Here is a 27,235-nt window from a genome sequence, read left to right on the forward strand (position 1 = left end):
GATGTGTCACGATATGAGGGGTCAGTATTTTTAGGCGGGGATGAAGCGTCAGATAGCCAGTTTTGTGGCCAAGTGTGACACATGCCAGCGTGTCAAGGCCGATCATCAAAGACCCCCCGGTCTATTGCAGCTGTTGAGTGTCCCGATGTGGAAGTGGGAGCACATATCCACCGATTTTATCATGGGTTTGCTGAGGACACAGCGCAGTCATGACGCCATCTGGGTTGTCATGGACCGTCTGACAAAGTGGGCACATTTTCTTACGATTCGTGAGACTTGGCATGTGGATCGGCTCGCCAAGATGTTTATTGATGTGATCGTGAGACTGCATAGTGTTCCTGTCTCTATCATTTCAGACCGAGAACCAAGGTTCACGTCTCAGTTTTGTGGGAGCTTTCAGAGAACGATGGGGACTGATTTGCAGCTCAGCACTGCGTACCATCCGCAGACTGATGAATAGACCAAAAGGGTTAACCAGATCCTTGAGGATATGCTTCAGGCCTGTGCGATTGACTTCTCGGGTAGTTGGGACAAGCACTTAAGATTGGCTGAGTTTACATACAACAACAGCTATCAGGCAACCATTGGCATGGTTCCTTTTGAGGCATTATATGGCAGACCGTGTAGCTCTCCGAGTTGTTGGATTGAGGTTGGAGAGCGGTGTCTCCTAGGTCCCGAGCTTATGCAGTAGACATTAGAGGCTATCGATATCATCAAGCAGAGGATGCGCACAGCTCAGAGCTGGCAGAAGAGTTTTGTTGATCGTCGGCATTGTCCCTTAGAGTTTGTTGTTGGGGACCATGTGTATCTCAAGGTCTCACCCATGAAGAGCATGGTTTGTTTTGGAGTGAAGGACAAGCTTGCCCCGAGATTCATAAGACCTTTCGAGATCACCGAGGGCGTTGGTGCCGTGGCCTATCGTCTTGTTTTGTCATCTCAGTTGTCTGGCGTCAACAACATCTTCCATGTCTCTATGTTGAGGAAGTGTGGGTCAGACATCATTCTTGTTATTGATTGGTAGCCATTGGAGGTTCGTGAGGACGCTTCTTATATTGAGCAGCCAGTTCGTATCCTCGATCGGAGGGAGTAGGTCCTCCAGACCAAGGTCATTCCCTTAGTGAAGGTGCAGTGGGACCATCATAGTCTGGATGAGGTGTCTTAAGAGTACGAGGCAGAGATTCGAGAGCGTTATCCCCATCTTTTTTATGTTTGATTGTATGATGTATTGTGTTTTGATCATATATGATGTTATGTTTTCTATTCCCTTATGAGTTATGCTTAGCTGTGATGGTAGTATAAATTTCAGGGATGAAATTTTTATTAGGTTGGGAGAGCTGTAAGGCCCGTATCCTAGTCCATACTATTCTGTCGACTCCTGCGATCCTTCCTATCGAATTTCGGCAACCTGCGACCTATAATCAACATTTGCGCACGACCCTGAGTCGTATCCCATAAATTCGAATCGACTTAATCTAAGACTTATATCATTGCGACCGCACCGTCGCCGCGGTTCCAATGCCGTGTCATGCACACCGATCCGATACCCTGGCCAGGAGATGTGTGCCCGCGTTTAGTTCGAGGAAAAACGTCACGCGTTTACAATCTCAAAAGAATCTTTACAACCCATCACATCAATCAATCAATCAAAGTACACACCCATACTTTCTTTCTCCCTAAGTCAAGCAACCACCAAGTTAACTCTCCCTCACCCTCTCTCTTACACACCCATACATGTCAAGTATACTATCACCTCACATCCATCACCTCTCTCTTACAACCATCCCTTCTCTCTCTCTCTTTCTCTTCACACATTTTCCAAGCAACAAAGGAGAAGAAAAAAATGGATGTCCAAGCATCCCAAGTGTGAGAAAAGGTGTTTTGTGTAGCCCACTTCTTCTCCCAAAAACCTTTCTTATCCATTCATTTCTCATCTTCCACCATCAAAGTGAGACAAGAGGAGATTGGCTTTCCATCGGACCAAGAAGATCGAATGGTGGGTGCTTTATAGGCTAGATTTTTATGTTTTGAAGATGGACCAAGTGAAGCTTACCGATTGATGGTATGGATCTCACTTTGGACCCTAGGTGTGGTCAATGGCCCACCTTGATGCTCATGATCATTCCATGATGGGGCCATTCTCCATAGACCCCATTATGGTGTTTATTTTTCTTACATGAAAAGAGGTCATCTTGACCTTCCATTTTGGTGGAGAAGTAATCTCCACCATTGATCTTTGATTTGGTGGGCCCACATGTATTGGGACCCACTTGATGTACGATGAAAAGGAGGGCCCATAGTGTCGGGGACTCTCCATCCATGTCTCTCTCTCTCTCTCTCTCTCTCTCTCTCTTTTTCCCTTTTTGTGATGATGTAGTTGTGTGGCCCACTCGGATGGACCCCACCTTGATGTATGTCTTATTTACACCATCTAACAATTTGGTGGCCCACCTGTAGCATGTCTGTAGGTGGGACCCACCTTGATAATGTGTTGCATTCAAACCGTCCAGCGTCCAGGGACGCTGGACGTGGACGTGCAGTGAAATGTGTACAGTCAGTGGGTGTATTGACAATTAAAAAAAAAGAATATAAAGGTTTTGCGTGAGCCGCTCATGCAGGCGCCACCTTGACATATGGATCCAATCCATGCCGTCCATCCCATTTCCCAAATCATTTTAGGCGTTGAGCCGAAAAATGAAGCTGATTCAATTTTCTAGTGGGCCATAGCAGATCAAACATCGTTTTCACCGTTGAAATACACCCTGATGTTTATGTACCACAAAATATATTGAATATTGGGCTTGTTTGGCCTGCCTTGAGCTATGAAATCCAATGGTTGGGTTGGATTCACCTGATGCGAGCCCCACATGGGAAAACCGCAGAAAAACTCTTTTTTTTAATAAAAATATACTATAAGCAACGCCTGCTGCTGCAGACGTTGCAACAGGACGCTGCTACGTTGGTGGGCGGGCAGGGACTACGGTCCCAGCCGTGGGCCCCATTGTGATGTATGTAGAACATCCACACCATGCATTTGGTGGGCCCCTTCTTGCGGTGGGCTCCCTCCAAAGATCAGCCATATACGAAACTCAGGTGACCCACATCACAGGAAATAGTGGGATTGAACGTCTGCCATTGCACCCCTTTTGGGTGTCCCAGAAGTTTTGGAACAGCATTTTCCCTCTTCAATTGGGTCTACGTGACCTTATCAACGGATTGGATGACATATAAACATTATGGTGGGCCCCACGTGGGACCCACTGATGTAAGTGTTTCACCCACACCGTCCCTACGTGTGGAGGTGAAACGGCTAGAGTACCTCACTCCAGCTACATAGCTGCTAGAGTGGCGTCACCCAGTTCTGTGGGCCCCACCTGTATCATCCATGTTGTCCATCTATGGGACTCACCATGATATACATGTGTTGCATCCAAGCCGTCTAACCATTTTGAAAGCTCGTCTTGAGGCTTGAAACTAAAAATAAGACAGATCTAGGATTAGGTGGACCACATTATAAAAAGTAGTGCGTTTGAACGTCTACCATTAAAAACCCTTAGGCTACTAAGTTTGGGCCAAATATGATATTGGTTCTTTCTCTTAATTCAGGTCTGTGAGACCTTATGATTAGTTTAGATGGGAAATGAATGTTGTGGTGGGCCTTAGGAATTTTAATGGTGGAAATCATTCCCACCACTTATATTTGGGTGTGGCCCATTTGATATACATATGGCCCATGTGATGTGGCCCACTTGCCGTATGAGGGCCCATTGTGATATATTCAAAGGCCCAGGGTTCTGGCCCATTGCAATGTACATAAGGCCCATTGATGCAACCCATTTGATGTATCTGAGGCCCATGGGTCGGGGCCCAATGAGATGTATACAGGTTCATTCCAAAATGTGATTTCACCGTGGTGTATATAATGATGTTTATGACAGGCTATGCCTTGGGAGGAATGATGGTTTGACATCCACATTGTAAGAATAATGTTGGTTGAATGTCCACATTATAACTCTCCCTAGGGCCCATTGATAGGCCCATACTTGTTACGTATAGGCTGTCTAGACCCAACTTCATTGTGATGATAGTTCATCACTTTATAACGTGCTTAGTATAATTCCATGCCTCATGCCATAGACATCATATGTATGCTTGATATGAGTAGTGACTGATCATAGCATATGCCACTGGGCAGATTACTTATGGGACTCATTAATAGGAGTTACCCAAATGAGTGCATGGTATGCGCGAGATTGCTGCATGATTGTACAGTGTGACTCATGCATCTCACATATATGTGACTTGATCATTATACGCCCTAGCGACATCAGGGTCATGGTTTCACAGGCACAACGTGGATGGTTGTATTCGATACCGAAAATACTTGGTTCTAGCACTGTGGTCACTTAGGATGTCCTTAGGTGAAAGTCCCAGAACCTTTTTGGTACCAGGAAGTGCTCCAACGTCTAGACCGAGTGAATACACGAGCGCTAGAGTGCCGAATACCCGTAAGCCGCGTCTCTCACTATGTCGTGGTCGGTTGGAAAGGGGTGTGGCCTTATCCGCCTGAGTGAGGGGGTTATAATCTAGGCTGAGTTTGACCAGCTCGTAAATGAGTTCGCTATCGATGAGCCGCGTAGGTATTGGCAGACTACTAGTCAGGCGGATAGTGTGGTTTATTCTGCTTGTTGGGCTATGCGACTAGGGAGGCGGCAGTCAGTGTGGAGTGTACTAGATCCCAGTGATATCCCAAAGAGGAACTGTACTGATAGTATGCTTGATGAGGATTGACATGCTTGCTTTGCATCACACATATGACATTTGGCTACATAGGCCTCGCATCGCATGGTCTTGGTATGGCCGATAGCATTCATGCCTTGCATCACATAGCTTTGGTACAACTGATAGCATTCATGGACTTACTGCATATTTCTGCATTACTCTGATATTGTACACTTGGCGCTTGCCTTGCGCACACACTTACACCACCCTCTAAACTTTTGTAAGCTTATGCACAACCGTTGCGTGCTGGTGGCATTGGATCGCAGCAGCGCTGAGGCAGGAGCACTCATCAAATTATTTTAGAGTTTTCGATCACCCTGTATTTTCCTTCCTGAATTGTACTTAAAAGTTTTTGGTATAGTGGATATGTGGTGATGTTGTTTTGTGACTTAGTTATGCTCCATTACAAAAAAAATTCATACAGAAAATCCTCCTTGTAGGATCCCAGGATCGGAATCTGGCATGTGAGTGCTGGGATCCGAGAATAGGGCACTGCGGAGGCTGGAGGTGCCGGATTCGGTGATCAGAAATTTTATGAGCCTATTTTCTGAGTTTGGGGCATGACAGTAGGGTCTCTGGACTCTAATGACTTACAGATAAGTAGATGAGCCCCATTAAGCACGTTGATGAAGATCTTCTCCTTTAATGATGAAGAATCTTCAGCTCCTTTGAACTGCAACACTGATGATGCTCCAATGTATGGCGACGGGTTAGGTCAAGGTTATGTTGGAATCCTACTCTATTAAATATTTTCATATTTTAGAGACAGAGTGATTCCAAGCATTCAAGCATTCAAGGTATCCTAGCTCAATGATTTGCCATTAAGGTGGTAGCTGGAAGATCCTTGAATGCGGAAGTTTATTCCCCAATCCACTCTATTGAATATCAATGATGAGGATGGATTGGATGATGAACTCCCATGAGAAAAGGAGCTTAGGGTAAATAGTATGCATGACTCTCTTAAGCATCTCTCTATTCTTCTCAATTATGCAACCAATAGCAAGCTCTCCTTAAATATGCAAAGAGATTCAACGGTAATAAAACAGTCAGTTTTTTATAGAGTTCGATATCATCGATCCATCTTTGATCTCATCGAACATATACTTTGGAAGACATCGAGGGACAGATCAATGATATGAACTCCACTGACAATCACTGCTGAATCTCTTATACATAGCTCGATCATATCGAGCATGCTTCGATGTCATGGGATTTCGAACTCCAATTTTATTGAACCATGGTTCAATTTCTCGACAATGAAAACATGAGAGCAGGTTAAATATGAGACAGCTGGCTTCAATATTATCTATCCTCTCATGATGTCATCAAATTTCAAATGTCGATGATATCGATACCTAATTCAATTCATCGATCTTTTATAGAAGATTTTCCTATAAGCTCGCTGGACATTCCATTGTCCGAATTCGATGTTATCGACCTAGTTTAGATATGATCGACATTTAAATATCGATTTTATCGATGGAGTCTCGATTCCTCAAACATTTAAAGAGGATTTTCCTGAAAGGCTTGCAAGATTAGTTTGGTCCGAATTCGATAACATCGAAGATCCATCGATATCATCGGAGTTTGAATTCTAAGGATATGGAGGCTCTCTTCGAGTCATCGATAAATGTATGATTTACGTTAGTAGCTTACTGGACACAAACAGACCAAAATTTGATTATATTAAGCCGTCTCGGTGATCTCGGAATTCGAATGTCGATGATATCGATACTTCCATCGATTCATTAAAAATTTTGTCCAGAGATCAAGTTGGTTGCTGGACACAAGACATCCTCAATTCGATGATATTGATTGGATTCCGAGGACATCGATAACTGGTGTCCGATCTCATCGAGGTGATCTCAATATATAGAAAAAAATTGAAAACTTTGAGATTTTCCTGATTTGTAAAATAATTTTCATACTTAAAACCCTATGTTGTACTATCCACTTTTAAGGGTTTTATATACCTGGGAGTTTTTAGGACATGGGATGTGAGGCTAAGTTTACCTTTAACGAGTTGGGAGCACACATCCAGTTGAGGTATACACTTTTATGATCTTCCTATGAGGCTCACTTGACTTGCTGACTTAACACGCACACTAATTAACAAACCAGGGCACTTTCACCTTCAAGGGTCGATAAAAAGAAACCTAGAAATAATGGTCCGTACCTTTGCAATGATTCGCCTGACTCAAGCGGTCCTAGGATTAGGAATTTCGGGAAAATGATTCCTATACCAATTTGAAAGCAATTAAGTAAGATTCATGCAATTTAATCTGAAAAAGCCTAGGTTGGGAAGTAGGGTTCGTTTCTTACCTCTTGATCATGAGTGGGATGGATTCGATGGAGAAGAACGTCAAAGCTAGGGCTTGATCAAAGGGAATACATCAAGAACACTCCAAGATCTTCATTTTTCTCTCTCTCTCTCTTTCTTTCCTTCATTCTTGGGCAAAATTTGTATGGAGAGATGGGGTGCCCAAATGAAGCCCTTATATAGTTCCAAAAGTTGTGCAAATGGCCCCAAGGGCCAGGTTTTCATTATACTAGCCCTATGAGAGAGAGTTTCTAACCTTTAGGGCCCACTATCGAGTGTACATGTCGATACACACCGTATGATAGTTATCTATAATGATGATCTACATATGGATATGATCAGCCCACCATTTGGATGTATCAATTAACGGATATGATTAAAAGTTTGATCAACGGTCATCGATGGTCAATCGGGGCCACGTCTATACGGATATGTTTGGAGAAATATCTTTAATTGGTACCTCAAAATTAGTCGTAAACCAATGGTTTGAAAGTTACAACTTTCTGAAAGAACAATGGCCTAGTTCCACTTAAATTTCAGATTTTCATATAAGATATTTGCACAACTCAAGCACTCACCTTGCGAGTCCAAGTTGAACGATTCAATACGCGATCTCAGATTAATGTCCCACAATGGATGTCAAGCCCACTAAGACGAACATATTTCTATAGCATCAAGTTTAGTGGTCCACTAATGAGCGGTCTAGAGCTTGTTTAGATAATCAGGGCATTTCTAGAATGAATTGGGTATCGAGATTTCTTACGCGCAATGATTAGGATTTGGATTAGGTAAGTTCATATTGTATGCTATTCGTAACTAGCAAAAATGATGATTCAATCATAATTACCCTAAACCATTAGTTCTTAGGCTAAAGGAGTAACTGAATTAATTTGTTTTGTTAATTATGATCTGAACCCTAGTTGTCTTGCCTTTTGGTAGGTCTTTATTTAGTTACAGTTGTCTTGATTTTTCAATGGTAGGTCAGGTAGATTTGGGCCCTAGATAAACAAATTACTAGGCTAAAGTCAATGTTTAAGTGATTTGACAGATTCATTAGCTTTCTATAGTTGATTAATCAGATTTGTGCAGTTCTTTATTGGTACCATCTACATGTACGCTCACCTTAAGCATCAAGGGTCAGTAAATAACAGTGTAGGTTAATTATTTTAAATTTTTAAGGGTTTTTGAAAATTCAAAATGTCAAAAATTTGGGACGTTACAAAAATCGACTTTGGGGGGGGGGGGGACACATGAGAAGCTGATTGAAGCACGGAAGATCACCGATCATGCATCTCAAGAAGGCTCTATAAATGGGCTCAATCCGATGAGTAGTTAATTTCTAGAGTCCACATACTCTCTCCTTATCTAGGATTGAGTATAGAGTTTGCGGCCCAAACTTGCTTTGGTTCTTTTCTAAGACTGCATCGCCACCAACACGGGTGAATATGTGTGTGTCCTTACATAGGCCTCTAATGGATGCGTATGTGTGTTAAGTCCTTGTGTAGTCCTCCAATGGGATTGTACATTTGTAACACCTTATGTAGGCCTTTGGCGGGAGTGTATGCTTGTAAAGGTTATAGGTGAACCTATTGAAAACTCATAAGATAGTGAATACTAGTACACTCGAGGAGAATGCATCCATCGGAAGTGGAGTAAGGAAGAAGAACTAATATATATGTTTGTGTTTGCGATTGTAAATTGAGCATATTTCTATTTATGCTTATGTGATTGATTAGTTAAATTATTTTAATGTATGAGTTAGATTGTATGCTATGCACTTAACTTGTTAAGCGTACATAAGTTCACTATTTATCAAGACTAATTGCTTCATTGGCATATCTTTTATAGTGTATGTGATTGGACCCACTTTGATTTGTAAGCCATGGTATTAATTTCCTTGATTAATTTAATTGGTAAATTAGTTTATTTTGATAAAGAAATTTTAATTGGTCTTAATCACCCTCTTTAGGACTTAGGCATAATTCTATATGTCCATCTTGCTACTGTACACGCCATGGTAAACTCCCACCATACAATTTCATGTTTCTCTTAGCAGGCTTAATGTCCTTTGTGGAACAAATAACTAAGATTGAACACTACATCATTCAACTTGGGCTCGCAAGTGAATGCGTGAGATGTGTGAGTTTTCCTAGAAATAACCAGAAATTTTAGTTAATTGTCCACACCTGAACTTAGCTGACATTGAGACTTTTAAACTATTAGTTTGTGATCAAATTAAGGGCATTAACCTAAATTAATATCTTACAACTATCCCTATAGCCATGACTCTGATCGATGATCGGTAACCATTAAGCTGACTTTTAATCATATGCATCGATCGTCATGTCCAAATAGCAGGGCAATCAAGGCCTTACATAGATCACCACTTAAGACAACTATCCTATGGTATAGATCGATGCATTCACTCCATATTGGGCCCTAAAAGTTGAAATCAATGTCTTATAGGGTTAACTAACACTCAAACCCATTGATACGGCCATTTGACACCAATATGAGACTATAAATACCTCTCCATAGGTAGCCCTTCCCCATCATACGAATTTTCCCTAGTTGGAGAGAGAGAGAGAGAGAGAGAGAGAGAGAGAGAGAGGAGAGAGGACTTGGTGCTTGGAGGGTGGGATTTCTTTGATCAAACCCTAATTGTTATCATTTTCCTCCGCTGAATCTACCTCTATTTGGAATCTGAGGTAAGAAATAAATCCTACCTTCCGATTAAACTATCTAGTGATAAATTCTATAAATCTTACACGAGTTTCTTTTGAATTTGGTTCAGGAATTAGAGTTTTTTCCAAAACCCTAACACTAGGTGCTTGGATATTGAGAAATCTTTTTCTCAAGTTGTGGACCATTTCTTCTAGGTCCCATTTTATCAACCCTTGATAGTCTCGGATAATGAATGCATGTTTTATCAGGATTTCATATGCTATAAATGCTAGATTTACGTTATTATTACAACCCTTGTATTATTTACTATTGGTAGACAATATACTCGATGAAATGCTTAAATGATATAAAATTCTTAATAGTAAAAATTTTCCATGCTGCTTGTTAACTTTCTTTGATATTAATTAGACATTATTGAGTTGTACATATATTCAATAGACTTACCACTATTGTTGTGAATCAAGCTATGAGAACTGTTTGAGTAAGTGAATGGCTTGCCTTGAGTTGGATTCTCTAAGCTTGTTCAATTGACCGAGGTTGAATATGAATGACCAACAATAATTGAAAATATGCGGGATGCTTTGTACCTAATGCCGGTTTTTTCGGAGTTCACCATAGACGTTCAAATCAGTCTAATGCATGACTGATCATTCATATGCTTTGTGATTGTACAACACTCTATAGAATCAGTGACACTACTGTTTCCATTGAATTTGATTATATTCATAACCATTAGTATTATACAATCTTATTAAAGACTCATGGGTCGAGCATGGTGGTATGGGACACCGCGTCTGAGTTGCTGGTCTATGCTCAGTGACGAGACCCCATAATGACCAGTGAGCATCAATGTAGGTGATGAGCCATATTATGATATGATAGATTTGTTGGTAAAATTGATGACAAACCATATTATGATATGATAGATTTTGTTGGTGATATTGGTGACAAACCCTTTGCACACCTGATATTGGGGTGACGATCCATACCATTTACATATTATTAGGAATCATGTCATCCTTACCTTTAAAATTATTGATTATAATGTATATTGGGTCATGAATCCTAAATTGGATTATAGGACATTGGCGATGAGCTACTACATGCCATGGTGAGTCACATGATCTGTTTATGCGACTTGTGATATAATGGTGGTATCCTAACTTCGCTAATATACTGTTTGAATTTGTATTAATAAAGATTTGGCTACTCATGTATATCATGACATTTGTTAGTAATGATGGTGAGAAGCCACATTACAATAGGATAGAAATTTTTTGGATGATGGTGATGATGAAAAGTATTATAATTGTTGGTATTCTCGGGACATACATCAGCATATCATGTCTTACATGCACTTAATGAACTAGACTATAAAATTATTTGTTTTGTTATGTTATCATTACTTGCGCTTGATTATATAGAGAACATGTGTAACTTAGGAAAATAGTACTACTAAGGTGATCACTCACTCTCACATGGGATAGTGTTTTAAAAAGACTAGTTAAATGATGTTATAAATATAGGTACCATCGATGACAACGCCTTAGATGAGGCTTATCGGACCCTTTAGAGGAGATATCGTAATTTCGGGTCTCAAATGGGGACATTCTTCATCGCCATGTCGTTATGGGAGTGTTGAGTGGAGATGCCAAACTTTTCATGTTATTAATTTTTTGACATGTATATTGGAGTCCCAACTAAGTGGACTTCGTTGATTGGTTGGATTATATGTATATCTTGGAGATTGGCGTGAATACTCTAGTATTTAGACTTTTAATATGCTATTTAACTTAGCTCGTATGATTGATTTGATGCCATAATAGTTGTAATGAGAGATCACGTGTCTGCAAAGTAAAAGTGACACCTAAAATGTCAGGGATCGAGTATGTGCTTGACCCTTGAAATTTGAGGTGTTACACAAGCTCTCATTGTTCTTGTAGTTTTCAAAATACTTCGTTATACTTGAACGTAGTTTTGTGTTTCCTTTTTCTCGTATGGTAATATAAAACAACTTTCAAGTGTGAATGGTTCTTAGCTTTCGAAAGCTGCAAGATCGAGGAGAGCTTATACAGCCTTGTGTTTTTCTCTTACAAGTTCAAATGGTGTAGGGAGAGTTGATGATGGAATTTTCTCATCCAAGCCTCCAGAGTTTTCGACCGACGATTCAAAGTTGGTTACTAGATGTAATCAACTTTGAATCAACAACCAAAATCTCTAGAGGAAAGTTCGGCTAGATTCTATCCTCGACTTCCCTTTAATGTTTGAGCTCATACACAAGCTCTCATTGACCTTACAGTTTTCAAGACTAAAGTCTCTGTTAATACTTGAATGTAGTTTTGTATTGTCGCTTGGAAAAAAGAGATGAACTATAATGACCTGATCTTATCATGATCATAAGTATGTAGGTAACTCTTCTATTGTTTATGGAGAGTTTGGTAAAAAATAAATAAATAAATAAATAATTTCATAACTCTTTTTTATAACTAAATTTTGTAATTGTACTAAAATTGAACTCTTTGATTGCAATATAATTGAACTTATGATTTCTTATAACTAAAGTCAATGTTGAGGACATTATACAAGAATTTTTATTTTTAGGTAATAACTACAGATCCCACATTAAATTTTATGTAATAACTACATACCCCACTCTTAAACTAGACTCTGTGACTTGTTATAATAAGATTCTATAATTGTGCTATAATTGAACTATAATTATGCTATAACTGAAATATTTGATTGTGCACGAATTCATATATTGTAAATCGCAAAGTTCAGTTAAGGGGTAGTGGTGATATGGATCTGTGCAATCACAACGTTTTCTTTTGATTATTCTTTCATATTCTATACTTGTCATACTATGAATTTAATTCAAATTTTAGTTGTTTTGTTGAACCTTTTACTTCACATTTAATGTATGAGTTTCTGCAATCTTAGAATGCATGTGGGAGGAAAAGAACCTTTTAGGATTTGGATACTTAATGTATTGTGCCACAAAAATTTAATGGCCAGTACTTGACAAATGTTCTAATAAAGATAAATGCCAAAGTGAGATGTCGTTGCAATATCACCTTTAAGAAATTATTAATTATATTTAATAATTTTGTTTGATTTGAAAAATAAAAAAGTGGATATTGTTGATTTTAAATTATATAAAATATGTTTATCAGGTGTACTATGGATTATGGTAATTTTATATTATATAAAATGTGTTTAATAGATGTACGGGTATAGCCACAGCCTTGAAGCTCTAAATTAAGCAAATTCGCTTTTTTGTTTTTTCAATAAAATAAAATAAAATTCAACAACTGTGAATTGTTGAATATTGAAAATCTTCAACTTAGAACAACGACTTTAAACCATTGAATTTACTCTTTGCCAAAATTCTTATTTGACAACTCTCTCCTGATCGACGAAAATAATTAGATAGTTTCAAGCCATCGAATTTCATTTTTGACTTCAAAATATTCGACGGCCTTGTCAGTCAAATTATAAAAAACACGACAACTTTAGGCCATCAAATTTATACATTTTTCACACAGTGACAACATTAATCATACCTTAACTTCAATGATCCGGTAGAATTGCTCACGACTGCCACCAAATTGTCCCATCTTTCTAATAACCTTAATAAGATTTAAAAAAAAAGCTCTAATTTCATAATAAAAATTAAGGCATAAGGAGTCCAATTGGCTCATGACTGTGTTGGACTTGTTGAGATGCTCAACCACATTTCCACCATCAGACATATTTATATTGAACAACCCCTTAATTATATGAACCTTGTGGAAGAATATGGTTTTTTTGTATATTCTTGATAGGGCCCCCATCAGATCTTCTGCTATCTTCTCCTTTGAGATATTGAACGTAATCAATTTTGATAGCGAAAGTTAAATTGTTCTTAGAGCCTTTCTATCGAGCACCTCCCAGCTGATATCAGACATCTTATATAGTTTCTTCTATTTTCCTCCACTAGGAAGATAGACATCCTTTTGATAGAGGTAATCCTTTATTTGCATCTTCCAAAAGCTGAAGTTGAACCATTGAACTTGTTAATCCTCACCTTTCCTTTTTCCTACATTACTCCCACTCAAACCAAGAGTTCTTATACTAATTGTTGGGAGAAGAGATCCCTTCTCGACCACACATATAACAATACAAAAATCAAAAGAAAATAGAGAAATCATGCAAACCACAAATGGAGATTTATGTGGTTCTATTTTGATATGTACGTCCACGGATTCATATCGATACACTATGCTCAATGGCAAAAAAATAAAAATAAAAATTGAAGAGGCATCTCTCAATATAATTATGGCATTCTGTCATGACAGAATATATATTACCCCAAACTGAATTAGGGTTTAATAAAACTTCGTGTGAAATTATGAAATTGCCCAGAGCTCGAGGCTATGACCACGAAAGTGCTGGCTAGATTAATAATACGTATTTGATGACCAAGCTCCATATATCCTAACATTTAATGGGTGTGGAGTAAGACCTGAGACCTAGGGGAATGTGACCTAAACCTACTAAAACTAATTAATTACAAAGTCTAGGAAAAGTGGGAATTAATAGCTATCTTTATTAAGTTTATTTAAGTAATTTAACAGTATTAATCTTGGAAAACACAAAGTTTAATTATAATTGGTTAATTTGTAATTGTAGTTAGTAAATACATATTTTCTATATAAGAAAAGAATAACAGAGATTGAGTTCACTTCCACTTCCTCTCTCTCTCTCTCTCTCTCTCTCTCTCTCTCTCTCTCTCCATTTGCCATAACATCCAATACCTTGTCATTTAGCCTACTCCCTCTGGATAACGTCTCAAGGACCAACACACCTAAATGAGTGGAATGACTTATTTATTGTGCCAAGTGATTTTCATGTTGGGAACCTCCATTTACATGGATCAGATGTACACATTGAAAGCTTTTTCACATTGCAGAAATGAGAACCGAGCGAGATATCATACAATGCTTAAGAGTTTTTACAACATGATTTAGTGATTCAGACCATTCATAGGATCAATCTCACAGTGGATGGGCCATGCAATGAAGTAGATGGAAAACTTCTAACCCTTCAATGCATGTTCAATAAATAGATAGCTAAGTGTTATGCAGATGCCTTGTATTTTGCTCAATCAAAGAGTTACAACAGAGCTTTGTCAGTCGAATCGAACTAACAGTCAATCCAACCTACAGAGTGTGGGTTTTATGAGGAGCAGAGTCTGTTCTATCAGCTTGACCGATGGTGACTGTCAATTTGACCAAAGGTGCGGTCGGTTCAACCGACAAACTCCAATTAGTTATGTGGTTGTGTGCAAATTGAGATATTTAAGGCCTAATATGATTAGGTCATGATAATTATGAGTGTTTTCTCTCAAAGGATAAATGTTTTTGAAAGATGAGAGGGTTTTTTACACTTGTAAGGATTTGTAAAGAGATTTTCTTAAAGGGTTAGGGATTTTCCTAAGTAAGCATTGTAGGTGGAGATCGAGTTACTTCTGTAATTGAAGAAAGTGAATGGTGTAAGTATAAGGTTTTGATTATAGTGGAGATCCCTGGCGCTATGTTGTGGTTTTTTTCCGAAAGGATTTTCTACATAAAATCGTGTGTTTATATTTTGCTTTGATTGATTATTTGTATTTTGATTGTTTTGTTTTTATTAAACATGCTTCCGCATGGTGCAAGATTGTCCGCATTATTAGATTTGAATTTCTAATATCTAGAGTTAATCTAAGCTTACTGTGAGCTTAGAATTACAACACAAGAAAAAAATAAAATGCAGCACTGGTCCACACTATTAAATTAGAGCATGGTCCATGACGGAGTTCTTGTGCACATACCTGACCAATGAAAGATTGTGTATCACTCTATCCTCATCCACCTCATTGCAAAAATGTCTAAGCTTATTTTGATTCTGACCCGACCCAGATATTAGTGGGTCAGGTTTGGAGCCGAAAATGATTTATTCATGCGTCGGTTCTATGAGACTCTGGCCAGGCTCGACCCATTTTTGCTTCCAAGTCGTCAAAAAATCGTTATAAATATCGGGGACATTTTTAAAATCACGAGATATTGTGGTGGAAAATTGATTAAATGATATTATCGTGGAAATATTGAAATATTTTTAAAATATCGGTATTTTTTAGTTTCTCGCTGCTTATTGCTAAATTATTATATATTGAACATATACCTTTAAAAGCTTTTTTTTTTTTTTTTCGAGTTAGCTTATTAGTAACCCATGTCAGTACACACAGTCCATGTTAGCCACCCCCCTAGGATCCATACCAAGACCTCAAGTGTTGAAGGGAGGTATCTCCACTCAGTCTGCCAATGTACCTTTAAAAGTTAAAGTAATTCATTTGACGATTTGAAATAAATATTTTTGATATTTTATTTTCAGTCTGATTTTACCAATGACGTGTAGAGGAAAGCGTCTCCCGAGAAATTGCCGATAACAAGATTCGTCACTAGGATCTGGAACAATATAGGTTATTTGGTTATAGAGGCAAAGTATGACTATAGACGTGCGACACGCAGCTGTTGCACACGTGGCATTCATGTACCTCAATCCAAACTGTTTAAACAGTGGGCCCCATTTTGGGTGGGGAATGATTCAATAACTACACCAAACAGCTGATTTGGACTGCCCAATTACGGCTGGTAATGGAAAGCTAAAAGAAAAGTAGTCAACGGTCTAAATTCACCAGACAAATGTTCATTAATGGAAGGAACGGTAAGGATCTTCCAACTAACCCAATTGAGCGACTAGACTGGGCCTACTACTTTGACAGTTTATTTTAGGTTAGTTTATGTCAATGTACAGTCGGATGCGTATGGATCGGACGCGGATTTCCTGGAAGTTCCTGCGCAAGGATGCTGGGTGGGGTCCACCTCCATGTTTGTGAGAAATCTACCCCGTTCATCCGTTATGAGATATCATTTTAGAATATTGGACTAAAAATGAGTTGGATCGAAAACTCAAATGGGCCACACGAGAGGAAACAGTGGGGATTCAGTGAGAACCGTTGAAACATTTTTGTAGCCAAAAAAGATTTGTTTAAACTATTTTTCTTTGTATTTACGCTTCATACAGTGTTAATGACCTTATAAACGGTTTGTATGGAATATAAACATCAAGATGGAGCCCAGGAATCTTTCAACGGTAGGTATTTCTTTCCCCAAGTTTCCCTCTAGTGTGGCCCACTTGAGTTTTGGATACACATCAAATTTTCTTGATTGTCCTAAAATAAGCTCACCAAACAGATGAACTGGGTAGATTTCCTACAAACATGGCGGTGGGCCCCACCCAGCATCCTTGCGCACCAACTTCCTGCGAAAGGCTTTCGCAAATCCGCGTCCGTATGATTCTCACACCATGCAACAGTATCAACGTTTTTGTCTTCGCATATAGATTTTATCGAGGACAAGGTGATAGTTGACCCCCAAACCTTTTACGCAGTGAAGACTCCTCCACCATACACGTGGCATACTTGAATTACAATCAACGCTACCAAAACCATAAGGCCCACATATCTGAACATCAAAACGACCAAAAAATCTTAACCATCCAACTGATATCTGATATCAAATGGACTATTAAAAGTAAGTTGTTTACTGATCCAATTCAGTAAATAAAATGAAATCAGTTCGTTATGATTGTTCGATCGCTATTGGTCCATGCTTCATTCACTTAGGGTTCACAAGTTTGGAATCGCCAGATTGCTGGACATGTATGCCACGTATGATTGGATGGGACACCATAACTTAAAAATGGTGATGAATTATCACCATGGTCTTACCCTAATTTTATATGGAGAATTATTTGATACTCCGTAAAAGCGTGATAGTTCATACCCATGCATTTACAAACTGCACACGTGGCATAAATTTAGTTCCATAAACCATATAAATTAAGTGTCCATTTAGATTCCAAACCCAAAATCAGGTTTATTGAAAGATCTCAACCTCTGATTAATGGCATTTTATTTTTGAATTGGACTTCTGACCATCTTTTGTTTAAACCATCCATTCAATGCCCACCAATCTGCAAGATAGGTCTCGATTTAGTGTGTAATTTTCATGTTTATAAACCAAGAAAGAGAGGCCTAATATTTGGACGGATTAATTTAGTAATCAGGGATGTTGCTTCTACAATGGCGAACTGCATGCGTAGGAACTATGACACTCTGCCAGAGCATTAAAGGATTTCTCTTTTCGTCTTACATGGGCTTGTTGAGATTCGAGGGAGGCTTCATATGGGGATGCATAGACCTTCCAAGTTGACTTCTTCCTTCTCACGACCGGAATCCCCTACAGCACATGTTGTACGGGGTGGATAAAACATGTGAGCTCTATGGGGCTCACATTTTTCTATAAATAAAATCCACACCATCCATAAGGTGATTCTTCAAACGTATAACGTACATGTTAATCTCAACCTGAAAATATAACTTAGATGGACCACACCACTAGAAAAAGTTAAAATCTCTACTAAAACAATTATACTCACACGGTGTGGCCCTTATGAGTTTTGTATCAGGATGATTCCTGAATGTTATATTCACCATGTATAGATTCACCTGATGAACGGATTGGATGGAATATAAACACCACGTTAGACCACACGCTAACCTATGATTGGCATCCCCATTTCATTGTTCCCTGTGATGTGACCCACTAATCTACGGATCAAAATAATTTTTCTATATAGAACATAGAATCGAAGGCCACACATTATGAACGGATTAGATTTCATACACACGCTACGTGTGGGTCCTCGGAGCTCGGTTTGTTATGTGCCCTTGCGGACAGCAGGTGTTGTAGAGGATCTGGTCCACTTCTTCCCGTCAAAACCAGACCAGGTACATGAGCTATGTTTGTTGCGCAACTCAAATCCAAATCTAATGTAGAAGGAAGAAGGCTAGTTGAAAGAAGGTGTGGGCAGGATGATTTCACGTCCCACTTCAAGCTTTCAACAAAACTCACAAGGCTTCCAAATGTATAGTGGGGTGATGGAGAGCGTGCTATCCTCTTCCGCTGACACCGGGGCGGTGTCTGGAACGAGTCTGGCCCACTTAAATGCTCTCCTCTACAATATGTCGATCCTCAAAGACAAGGTGCAGCAGGTTCAATCTCTGGTCGACATCGTTGTCATGTCCGATCATGGCCCACAGAATTCTGCAGCCATAGCTTTTGCAGGGATGGGAACCCTAATCCAAGAGATCGTCGTCACTGCATCGTCCATGATGTACGCTTGCCAGAAGATGGCCCTCAGTACCGGAGTCCAGAATCGTGGAGATGAATTGCACCGGCATCATCACACCAACGATGTTCCATCTCAACCAAATAACGTGATGGGCCATGTGATCCACGTCGGAGATGATGATGATGATAGAGGCTTCTTTGATAGATACAAGGAAGACAATGATCATAATCACAATAGTAACGAAGACAACGAAACAGAATTCCATCATGAGATCGGAAAAATAGATGGATTACCTGATTTTCCTTTGATGACTGCTGGTGTTGTTGAATTAGATGCTGCTGAATTACTTGCCAAATACACCCACTATTGCCAAGTTTGCGGGAAAGGATTCAAGCGGGATGCGAATCTAAGAATGCACATGCGAGCGCACGGGGATCAGTACAAGTCCAATGCAGCTCTGAGTAACCCCATGAAGGCGGCGGGCCATGCCAACAACTCCTTAATCAACTCCTCTAGAAAATATTCATGTCCCCAAGAAGGGTGCAGATGGAACAAGAAACACAACAAGTTCCAACCATTGAAATCGATAATATGTGTCAAGAATCACTACAAGCGGAGCCATTGCCCGAAGATGTATGTCTGCAACCGATGCAACCAGAAGCAGTTCTCCCTACTATCTGACCTCCGAACACATGAGAAGCATTGTGGGGATCTCAAATGGCAGTGCACGTGCGGGACCACCTTCTCCAGGAAGGATAAGCTCATGGGCCACGTTTCGTTGTTCATTGGGCATGCTCCGGCAACAAACTTCTTCAGTGACCCAGGAAATCCGACCGTTCATGACCGGAAGTTCCGATCGGCGCCATGAAAGCCCTATTGATCAGCTTGATTTGTGAGAGGAGAAGCTTTGTAAAGATGCTCGCATGTTTATGAGACTTTTATACATGAGAATCAGCAAAATAAGGTGCTGCCAAACATTTGTATAATCATATATATGATGTTAGTTTTACATGGAATATTAGCTTTGGTAATGAGATCAATGAAGATATTTACAGGATCAAGGAAAGCTCGATTCATGGAGTTGATTTCAGGGCCTGCTTGCATGAGGCCTGACTCTTCTGTCCTGGCTGTATGGGATGTGGTTTCTCCAAAGCCCTACAACACACACACACAATGCATAATCGTCGTTACCATCTAAGACTTACCCTAACTAATTGGGTTGGCTACAAGAATCATGTTCCTCCATTCTGTTCACTTGAAGTGTGACCCATGATCAAATCTTCTGTTTGGGCTATTGGCACGGTGGTTTCTCCAAAGCCCTACCAAAACACACACACACAGACACACCACATCATCATCATCATCATCACCGCCTAAGCCTTATCCTAACTAATTGGGTCAGCGTTTCACTCTATCAAGGACCATATACTTTGTTAAACCATAAATCATTAAAATGTCAGATTGTCAAGATTCATGAAAAAAGATGTGGCCAGAGACTACAAACCGACTTGATTGAAATGTAAACAAGTAGACTGCCTTTTGGTGTTAATTTTCTGATGTAGAGCGGGTCGCAGACAGTTTCATGGCCAAGATGGATCAGAAAAGGTTCAGTCGACGACAGAAGTGATCCGGACCATCGGACCTTAGATCGGGCGTATCTCGCAATCCGGAATGAGTTATCTGACGTAAAATATATGATTTTGGGGTAGAACGAGCTACTTTAGCCAACCAACCCGGCTATGCCGGGTTGCGCAGCCCGGAATTGCGAAAAACCCCTTGATCGATGGTCGTTTCCCTGTTTTAATTTCGTTTTTACTATAAATAGTAAGTTTTAGTTTGATTATAACTCTTCATCCGTCGGGCTTTAGGAGTTGCGCCCAACGTGAAAAGAGCTTAGAATAATTAGGGGAACGGTTTGGTGAAGCCAAATAGGACACTTACTATTTTTGGCCGAAAACCTTGCGCACTAGTAGACATCACGACCGTCTATAAATAGTAAGTTTACTATTTATAGTAAGTCGCGGATTCTAGGAGTTTGAGTTGTAGTTCGATTATGATTTCTTTCACATTGCTTGATACCCTTATTTAAAGGGTTGTGAACTCGTTTTTAATTATTCATCAATCAATTTCGAATTTATTAGAATTTATTTCTATTTTCTGCTTTCTTTCCTCGTGGATTCGAGAAGTCTCTGTGAGGAGTCCAGAGAAGTTCCGTGGATTCGGAATAGTTATCCTCTTGAGGAAGACGGTGCTCGACCTCACGTCCTCCCCTGCGTCAGTTTGGTATCAAAGCGAGGTTTCTCCTCGGATTGATGGCTTCTAACGACGGGTCGGGCAACAATCCCATGGGCGGTGCTCCAGGGAATTTACCTTTAATGGCGGCAGCTTTCGAAGTAGTGCAACGAGAGAATCAGCAAGCCATGCAAGGGCTGCAAGCTTCCATCGACCGCATAGCAGATCTCTTGGCGGAAAACCTAAGGCAACTCCGTGTTCCTCGTGGCAATCCTCCACCCCCAATTAATCGCCCTGATCGCAGGATAGTACCGACAGTGCATCCAAGGGTCATTCCTGAGGAAGGGGGCTCCAGTGAGGAGGAAATCGACGACATACTCTTCCAACACCTCAGATATGGTGGCGATCGAGTAGATCGAACGGATCGAGAATTCAAGATGAGTGTTGATATTCCTAGCTTCAATGGCCAACTACACATTGAGAATTTCCTCGATTGGCTTTCTGAAGTTGAGCGATTTTTTTACTATATGGACATCCCTGAAGCAAAGAAGGTCAAGCTTGTGGCCTACAAGTTGAAAGGAGGAGCTTCAGCTTGATGGGAACAACTGCAACTCGCGCGAACTAGGCAAACGAAAGCACCAATCCACACATAGCAGCGGATGAAGCAACTGCTACATGCACAACTCCTTCCTAGTGACTACGATAAGGTACTATTCCAACAATACCAAAATTGTTGGCATGGTAGTCGGATGGTGAGAGATTACATAGAAGAATTCTACTGCTTGGTGGCACGTAACAATTTAGCCGAAACTAAATCGCAGTAAGTCACCCGATTCAACAGTGGATTGTGTATGGCGATCCAGGATCGAGTCCAGATGCAGTCCGTCTGGACGATGAATGATGCGATCAAGTTGGCTACTCGTGCAGAAGTACAACTTGAACGTCCTAACACACGGACCTATCCTACTGCAAGGATTCCTGTGGCAGGTCTGCCCCAGGGAACTGCACAGCCTAAGGGGAAGGAGCCCATAGGAGCATGCACTCAACCTCCTACGTTTGAGAACTGAGATCAGGGAAGTGGGCGAGCTAGACCCCAAAGGGGCGTATCGACTGCTGCTGGTCCAAGTAGAATCCCGAACCTCTATGCTCGGCCAAGGCCCGATAACTGCTATCGTTGTGGCCAACCGGTCCACCTATCAAATACTTGTCCCCGGCGAAAAGTGGCAAACCTCGCCATCAATGATGGTAGTGCTGATAACGCTTATGAAGATCCAGATATTGAAGAACAGGAGCATACCACCGAGGACGAGGCAGATGATTCAGGTTGGATTCAGCAAGATCACGGCGAGTCGCTTGTCGTGAGGCGACTATTATATGCGCCAAGAAAAGAAGTGCATCCACATCGGCATAACATCTTCCGCACTAGGTGTACGGTGAATCGAAAGGTTTGTGACGTGATCATTGATAGTGGGAGCAGCGAGAACATCGTCTCCAAGGTCATGGTGAAAAAATTACAATTAAAAACGGAGCGTCATCCCTCTCCATATACAATCGGTTGGATCAAGAAGGTCAGCGAAACAAAGGTAACTGAATGGTGCACCGTATCCTTTTCAATTGGCAAACATTATAATGATGAAGTAGTATGCAATGTGGTCGACATGGAAGCATGTCACATACTACTTGGTCGGCCCTGGCAATCTGACCGTGATGCCACTCATAAAGGGCAAGATAATATATATATCTTCGTCAAGGACGGCCGGAAGACCATATTGGCCCCTATGGATCCAGAGGGACCACCTGAAACTTCTAAAGTGGAGGGTCGTTTTCTCTTAACCATACGGGACTTCGTGGAAGAATCAAAGGAAACAGGACAGACTTATGCATTAATTGTAAAAGGGGAAGAACTCGAGCCTACCAACATCCCTGAAATACTAAGGCCCCTACTACATGAATTCAAAGAAATCTGGCCCGATGACCTTCCTGATGGGTTACCCCCCATGCGGGATATCCAACACCATATCGACTTTGTCCTTGGGTCCAGTTTACCGAATCGTCCCCATTATCGAATGAGTCCGAATGAGTGCGAGATTCTGTAGGGACAAGTAGAGGAGTTGATCCGTAAGGGTCTTATTCGAGAGAGCATGAGTCCATGTGCTGTACCAGCTCTATTAACTTCAAAGAAAGATGGGAGTTGGCGCATGTGTGTCAACAGCCGAGCCATCAACAAAATCACCATAAAATACAGGTTTCCTATACCACGGTTGGACGATATGCTGGACATGCTAGAGGGTGTAAAAATATTCTCTAAATTGGACTTAAGGAGCGGCTACCATCAGATTCGAATATGGTCGGGTGATGAGTGGAAAACAGCCTTTAAGACCAAGGAAGGATTATATGAATGGATGGTCATGCCCTTCGGTCTTTCGAATGTGCCTAGCACATTTATGAGATTGATGAACCAAGTTCTGAAACCTTTCATTGGGCGGTTCGTTGTGGTTTACTTCGATGATATTTTGATATACAGTCAAGACGAAACCACCCATATGGAACACCTCAAGAAGGTCCTTCAAGTGCTCACTAAAAATATACTGTACCTCAATTTAAAAAAGTGCAGCTTCATGACTGATAGCCTATTGTTCCTGGGTTTTGTCGTCACATCCACGGGCATTCGGGTGGATGAGGAAAAGGTGAAGGCAATCAAAGAATGGCCGGTTCCTACAAATATTCAAGAAGTGCGAAGTTTTCATGGACTGGCGACATTCTATCGTCGGTTCATGAAAAATTTCAGTACCATTGTGTCACCAATCACAGATTGCATGAAGAAAGGGCAGTTTCAGTGGACTGACAAAGCCGACAGGAGCTTTGCCAAAATCAAGAGCAGATTATCCACGACCCCGGTTCTTGTACTTCCCAACTTCGACAAACTATTTGAAGTCGAATGTGATGCCTCATATGTCGGAATTGGGGGAGTTTTGTCTCAAGAAGGTAGGCCGGTAGCCTTCTACAGCGAGAAACTTAGCGATGCACGTAAGAAGTGATCTACATATGAGATCGAGTTATACACGGTGGTCCAGGCACTGCGGCACTGGCGACATTATTTGATTCAATAGGAATTCATACTTTACACGGACTATCAAGCTCTCAAATTCATTAATAGTCAAGCTAACATTAACCATGTGCATGCTAGATGGATCTCGTTTTTGCAGGAATTTACATTCGCACTAAAACATAAGTCAGGGCAACAGAACAAAGTAGCTGATGCATTGAGTCGCCGTGCAACTTTGTTAGTCACTATGAGCAATGAGGTTGTCGAGTTCGAGCGCCTCAAAGACATATATGCCGATGACGACGACTTCAAGGACGCATGGGTTAGATGCCAAGAAGGTCACCCCGGTGACTTACATATGCAAGACGGGTTTCTTTTCAAGGAAAATCGACTGTGCATCCCAAACAGTTCGCTAAGGGAACAGATAATCCAAGAGCTACATGGAGGTGGCCTCAGTGGACACCTTGGGCGAGACAAGACGCGAGCTCTTGTAGAAGAATGGTATTACTGGCCGCAATTGGTACGTAATGTGGGAAAGGCAGTCCAACATTATTATATTTGTCAGACCTCTAAGGGGCAATCTCATAATACAGGCCTTTACACTCCGTTACCCGTGCCTGACGGCCCTTGGGAGGATTTATCTATTGATTTCGTGCTTGGTCTCCCACGAACACAACGCGGTATGGATTCGGTGTTCGTGGTAGTAGATCGTTTTTCCAAGATGGCGCACTTTATTCCATGCAAGAAGACTCTCGATGCAACACACGTGGCGAATCTATTCTTCAGAGAAATTGTGCGGCTACACGGGGTTCCCAAGACTATTACTTCTGACCGTGACACGAAGTTTATAAGCCACTTTTGGCGGACTTTGTGGACTCGATTCGATACACGACTTCAGTTCAGCAGCGCCTACCACCCACAGACTGACGGTCAAACTGAGGTTGTGAATCGCACGTTGGGAAACCTCCTTCGATGTATTTCAGGAGAAAAACTGAAGCAGTGGGATTTGGCTTTGTTTCAAGCAGAGTTTGCATTCAACAACATGGTGAACCGCTCGACAGAAAAATCTCTGTTCCAGGTTATTTATGGACAAGTCCCTCGCCACACACTAGACTTGGTCCCTCTACCCAAGCTCCCAGGCATGAGCATTGCAGCGGAACATATGGCTGACAAGATCATAGGCATTCATGCAGAAGTACAAACCAAGCTACATGCCTCGAACGAAAAATACAAGGAGTAAGCCGACAAGCATCGACGACAAAAAGTGTTCGAGGTGGGTGACCAAGTAATGGTTCATCTGCGCAAAGAACGATTTCCGACCGGAACGTACAACAAGTTAAAGAATAAAAAGATTGGACCGGTACCAATCATCCGAAAGATCAATGACAATGCTTATGTTGTTGATCTTCCAGATGACATGGCAATCTCACGGACTTTCAACGTCACGGACCTGACCGAGTATCATGAACCAGCGTAAGATGAGAACTCGAGGACGAGTTCTTTTGAAGTGGAGGGGACTGATGTAGAGTGGGTCGCAGACAGTTTCATGGCCAAGATGGATCAGAAAAGGCCCGGTCGACGACAGAAGTGATCCGGACCATCGGACCTTAGATCGGGCGTATCTCGCAATCCGAAATGAGTTATCTGACGTAAAATATATGATTTTGGGGTAGAACGAGCTACTTTAGCCAACCAACCTAGCTATGCAGGGTTGCGCAGCCCGAAATTGTGAAAAACCCCTTGATCGATGGTCGTTTCCCTGTTTTAATTTCATTTTTACTATAAATAGTAAGTTTTAGTTTGATTATAACTCTTCATCCGTCGGGCTTTAGGAGTTGCGCCCAACGTGAAAAGATCTTAGAATAATTAGGGGAATGGTTTGGTGAAGCCAAATAGGACACTTACTATTTTTGGCCGAAAACCTTACGCACTAGTAGACATCACGACCGTCTATAAATAGTAAGTTTACTATTTATAGTAAGTCGCGGATTCTAGGAGTTTGAGTTGTAGTTCGATTATGATTTCTTTCCCATTGCTTGGTACCCTTATTTAAAGGGTTGTGAACTCGTTTTTAATTATTCATCAATCAATTTCGAATTTATTAGAATTTATTTCTATTTTCTGCTTTCTTTCCTCATGGATTCGAGAAGTCTCTGTGAGGAGTCCAGAGAAGTTCCGTGGATTCGGAATAGTTATCCTCTTGAGGAAGACGGTGCTCGACCTCACGTCCTCCCCTGCGTCATTTTCACACACACACACACACACACACACACACATATATATATATTGAACGCAAGTATTGGTAACCTTAATGCTGTTCATCATAAATTCATCTTCATTTTGGAGTCTGCTAAAGATCTCAATGTCACATCTACTTTTTGCGCCACGTTCCTCTCAAAGAATCATCTCCATGGATGACCATAGATATTCAAATTCCAGGATTTGTTAATTAATAACATTATCCCAAGTTCTTTCAATCTTCTTTTGCAGTCAGTCATCCTTTTGTGATTAGTGCCTAGGTGCTTCCTTCAGTTGGTTGGCCAGGGGTATGGACGCGTTTCTATTTTGTAAGGATGCTTTTTCCTCTTCTCTTACTGTCGGTCGCCAACCTAACACAACCCTCTTTTATCCCACTGGCCAAGTTTATGTATAGGCGGAAACATTGTTGTATTTTTTGATAGCTATCTTTCTCCCAAGATAACTGAAACTGAAATGATATCGGGTCCTTGCAGGTAAAAGCTATTAGTTGAAAGTGGAAAGGGTAAAGATGGTATTTGGTGTCAAATGAGTCTACATGATTCTCAATTCAGATGGCTCAGTTCAAAAATAAAAAGCAAGACTATATCAACCATTTCAAATGCAACAAAGCCCAGGTAATGTTAAGCCTTCTCGTTAAAAACAGATAAAAAGAGAAAAACAATCACTCTAGCTGTAAGAGTTAGCCACAAGCATTGATT

At 40.7% G+C, this 27,235-nt stretch overlaps 1 protein-coding gene across 1 annotated transcript; it reads left to right on the forward strand.

Moving 5' to 3' along the window:
• Window positions 1–18,714: 18,714 nt before the first annotated feature.
• LOC131225474 (protein SENSITIVE TO PROTON RHIZOTOXICITY 2-like) lies at window positions 18,715–20,010 on the forward strand. Its single transcript, XM_058221002.1, has one exon. It carries the CDS (start codon window positions 18,741–18,743, stop codon window positions 19,866–19,868), a length of 1,128 nt encoding a protein of 375 aa, XP_058076985.1. The 5' UTR covers window positions 18,715–18,740; the 3' UTR covers window positions 19,869–20,010.
• The last annotated feature ends 7,225 nt before the right edge of the window (window positions 20,011–27,235 follow it).

This window comes from Magnolia sinica, chromosome 14, assembly GCF_029962835.1.
Source record: "Magnolia sinica isolate HGM2019 chromosome 14, MsV1, whole genome shotgun sequence".
In the NCBI taxonomy this organism is placed as follows: domain Eukaryota; kingdom Viridiplantae; phylum Streptophyta; class Magnoliopsida; order Magnoliales; family Magnoliaceae; genus Magnolia; species Magnolia sinica.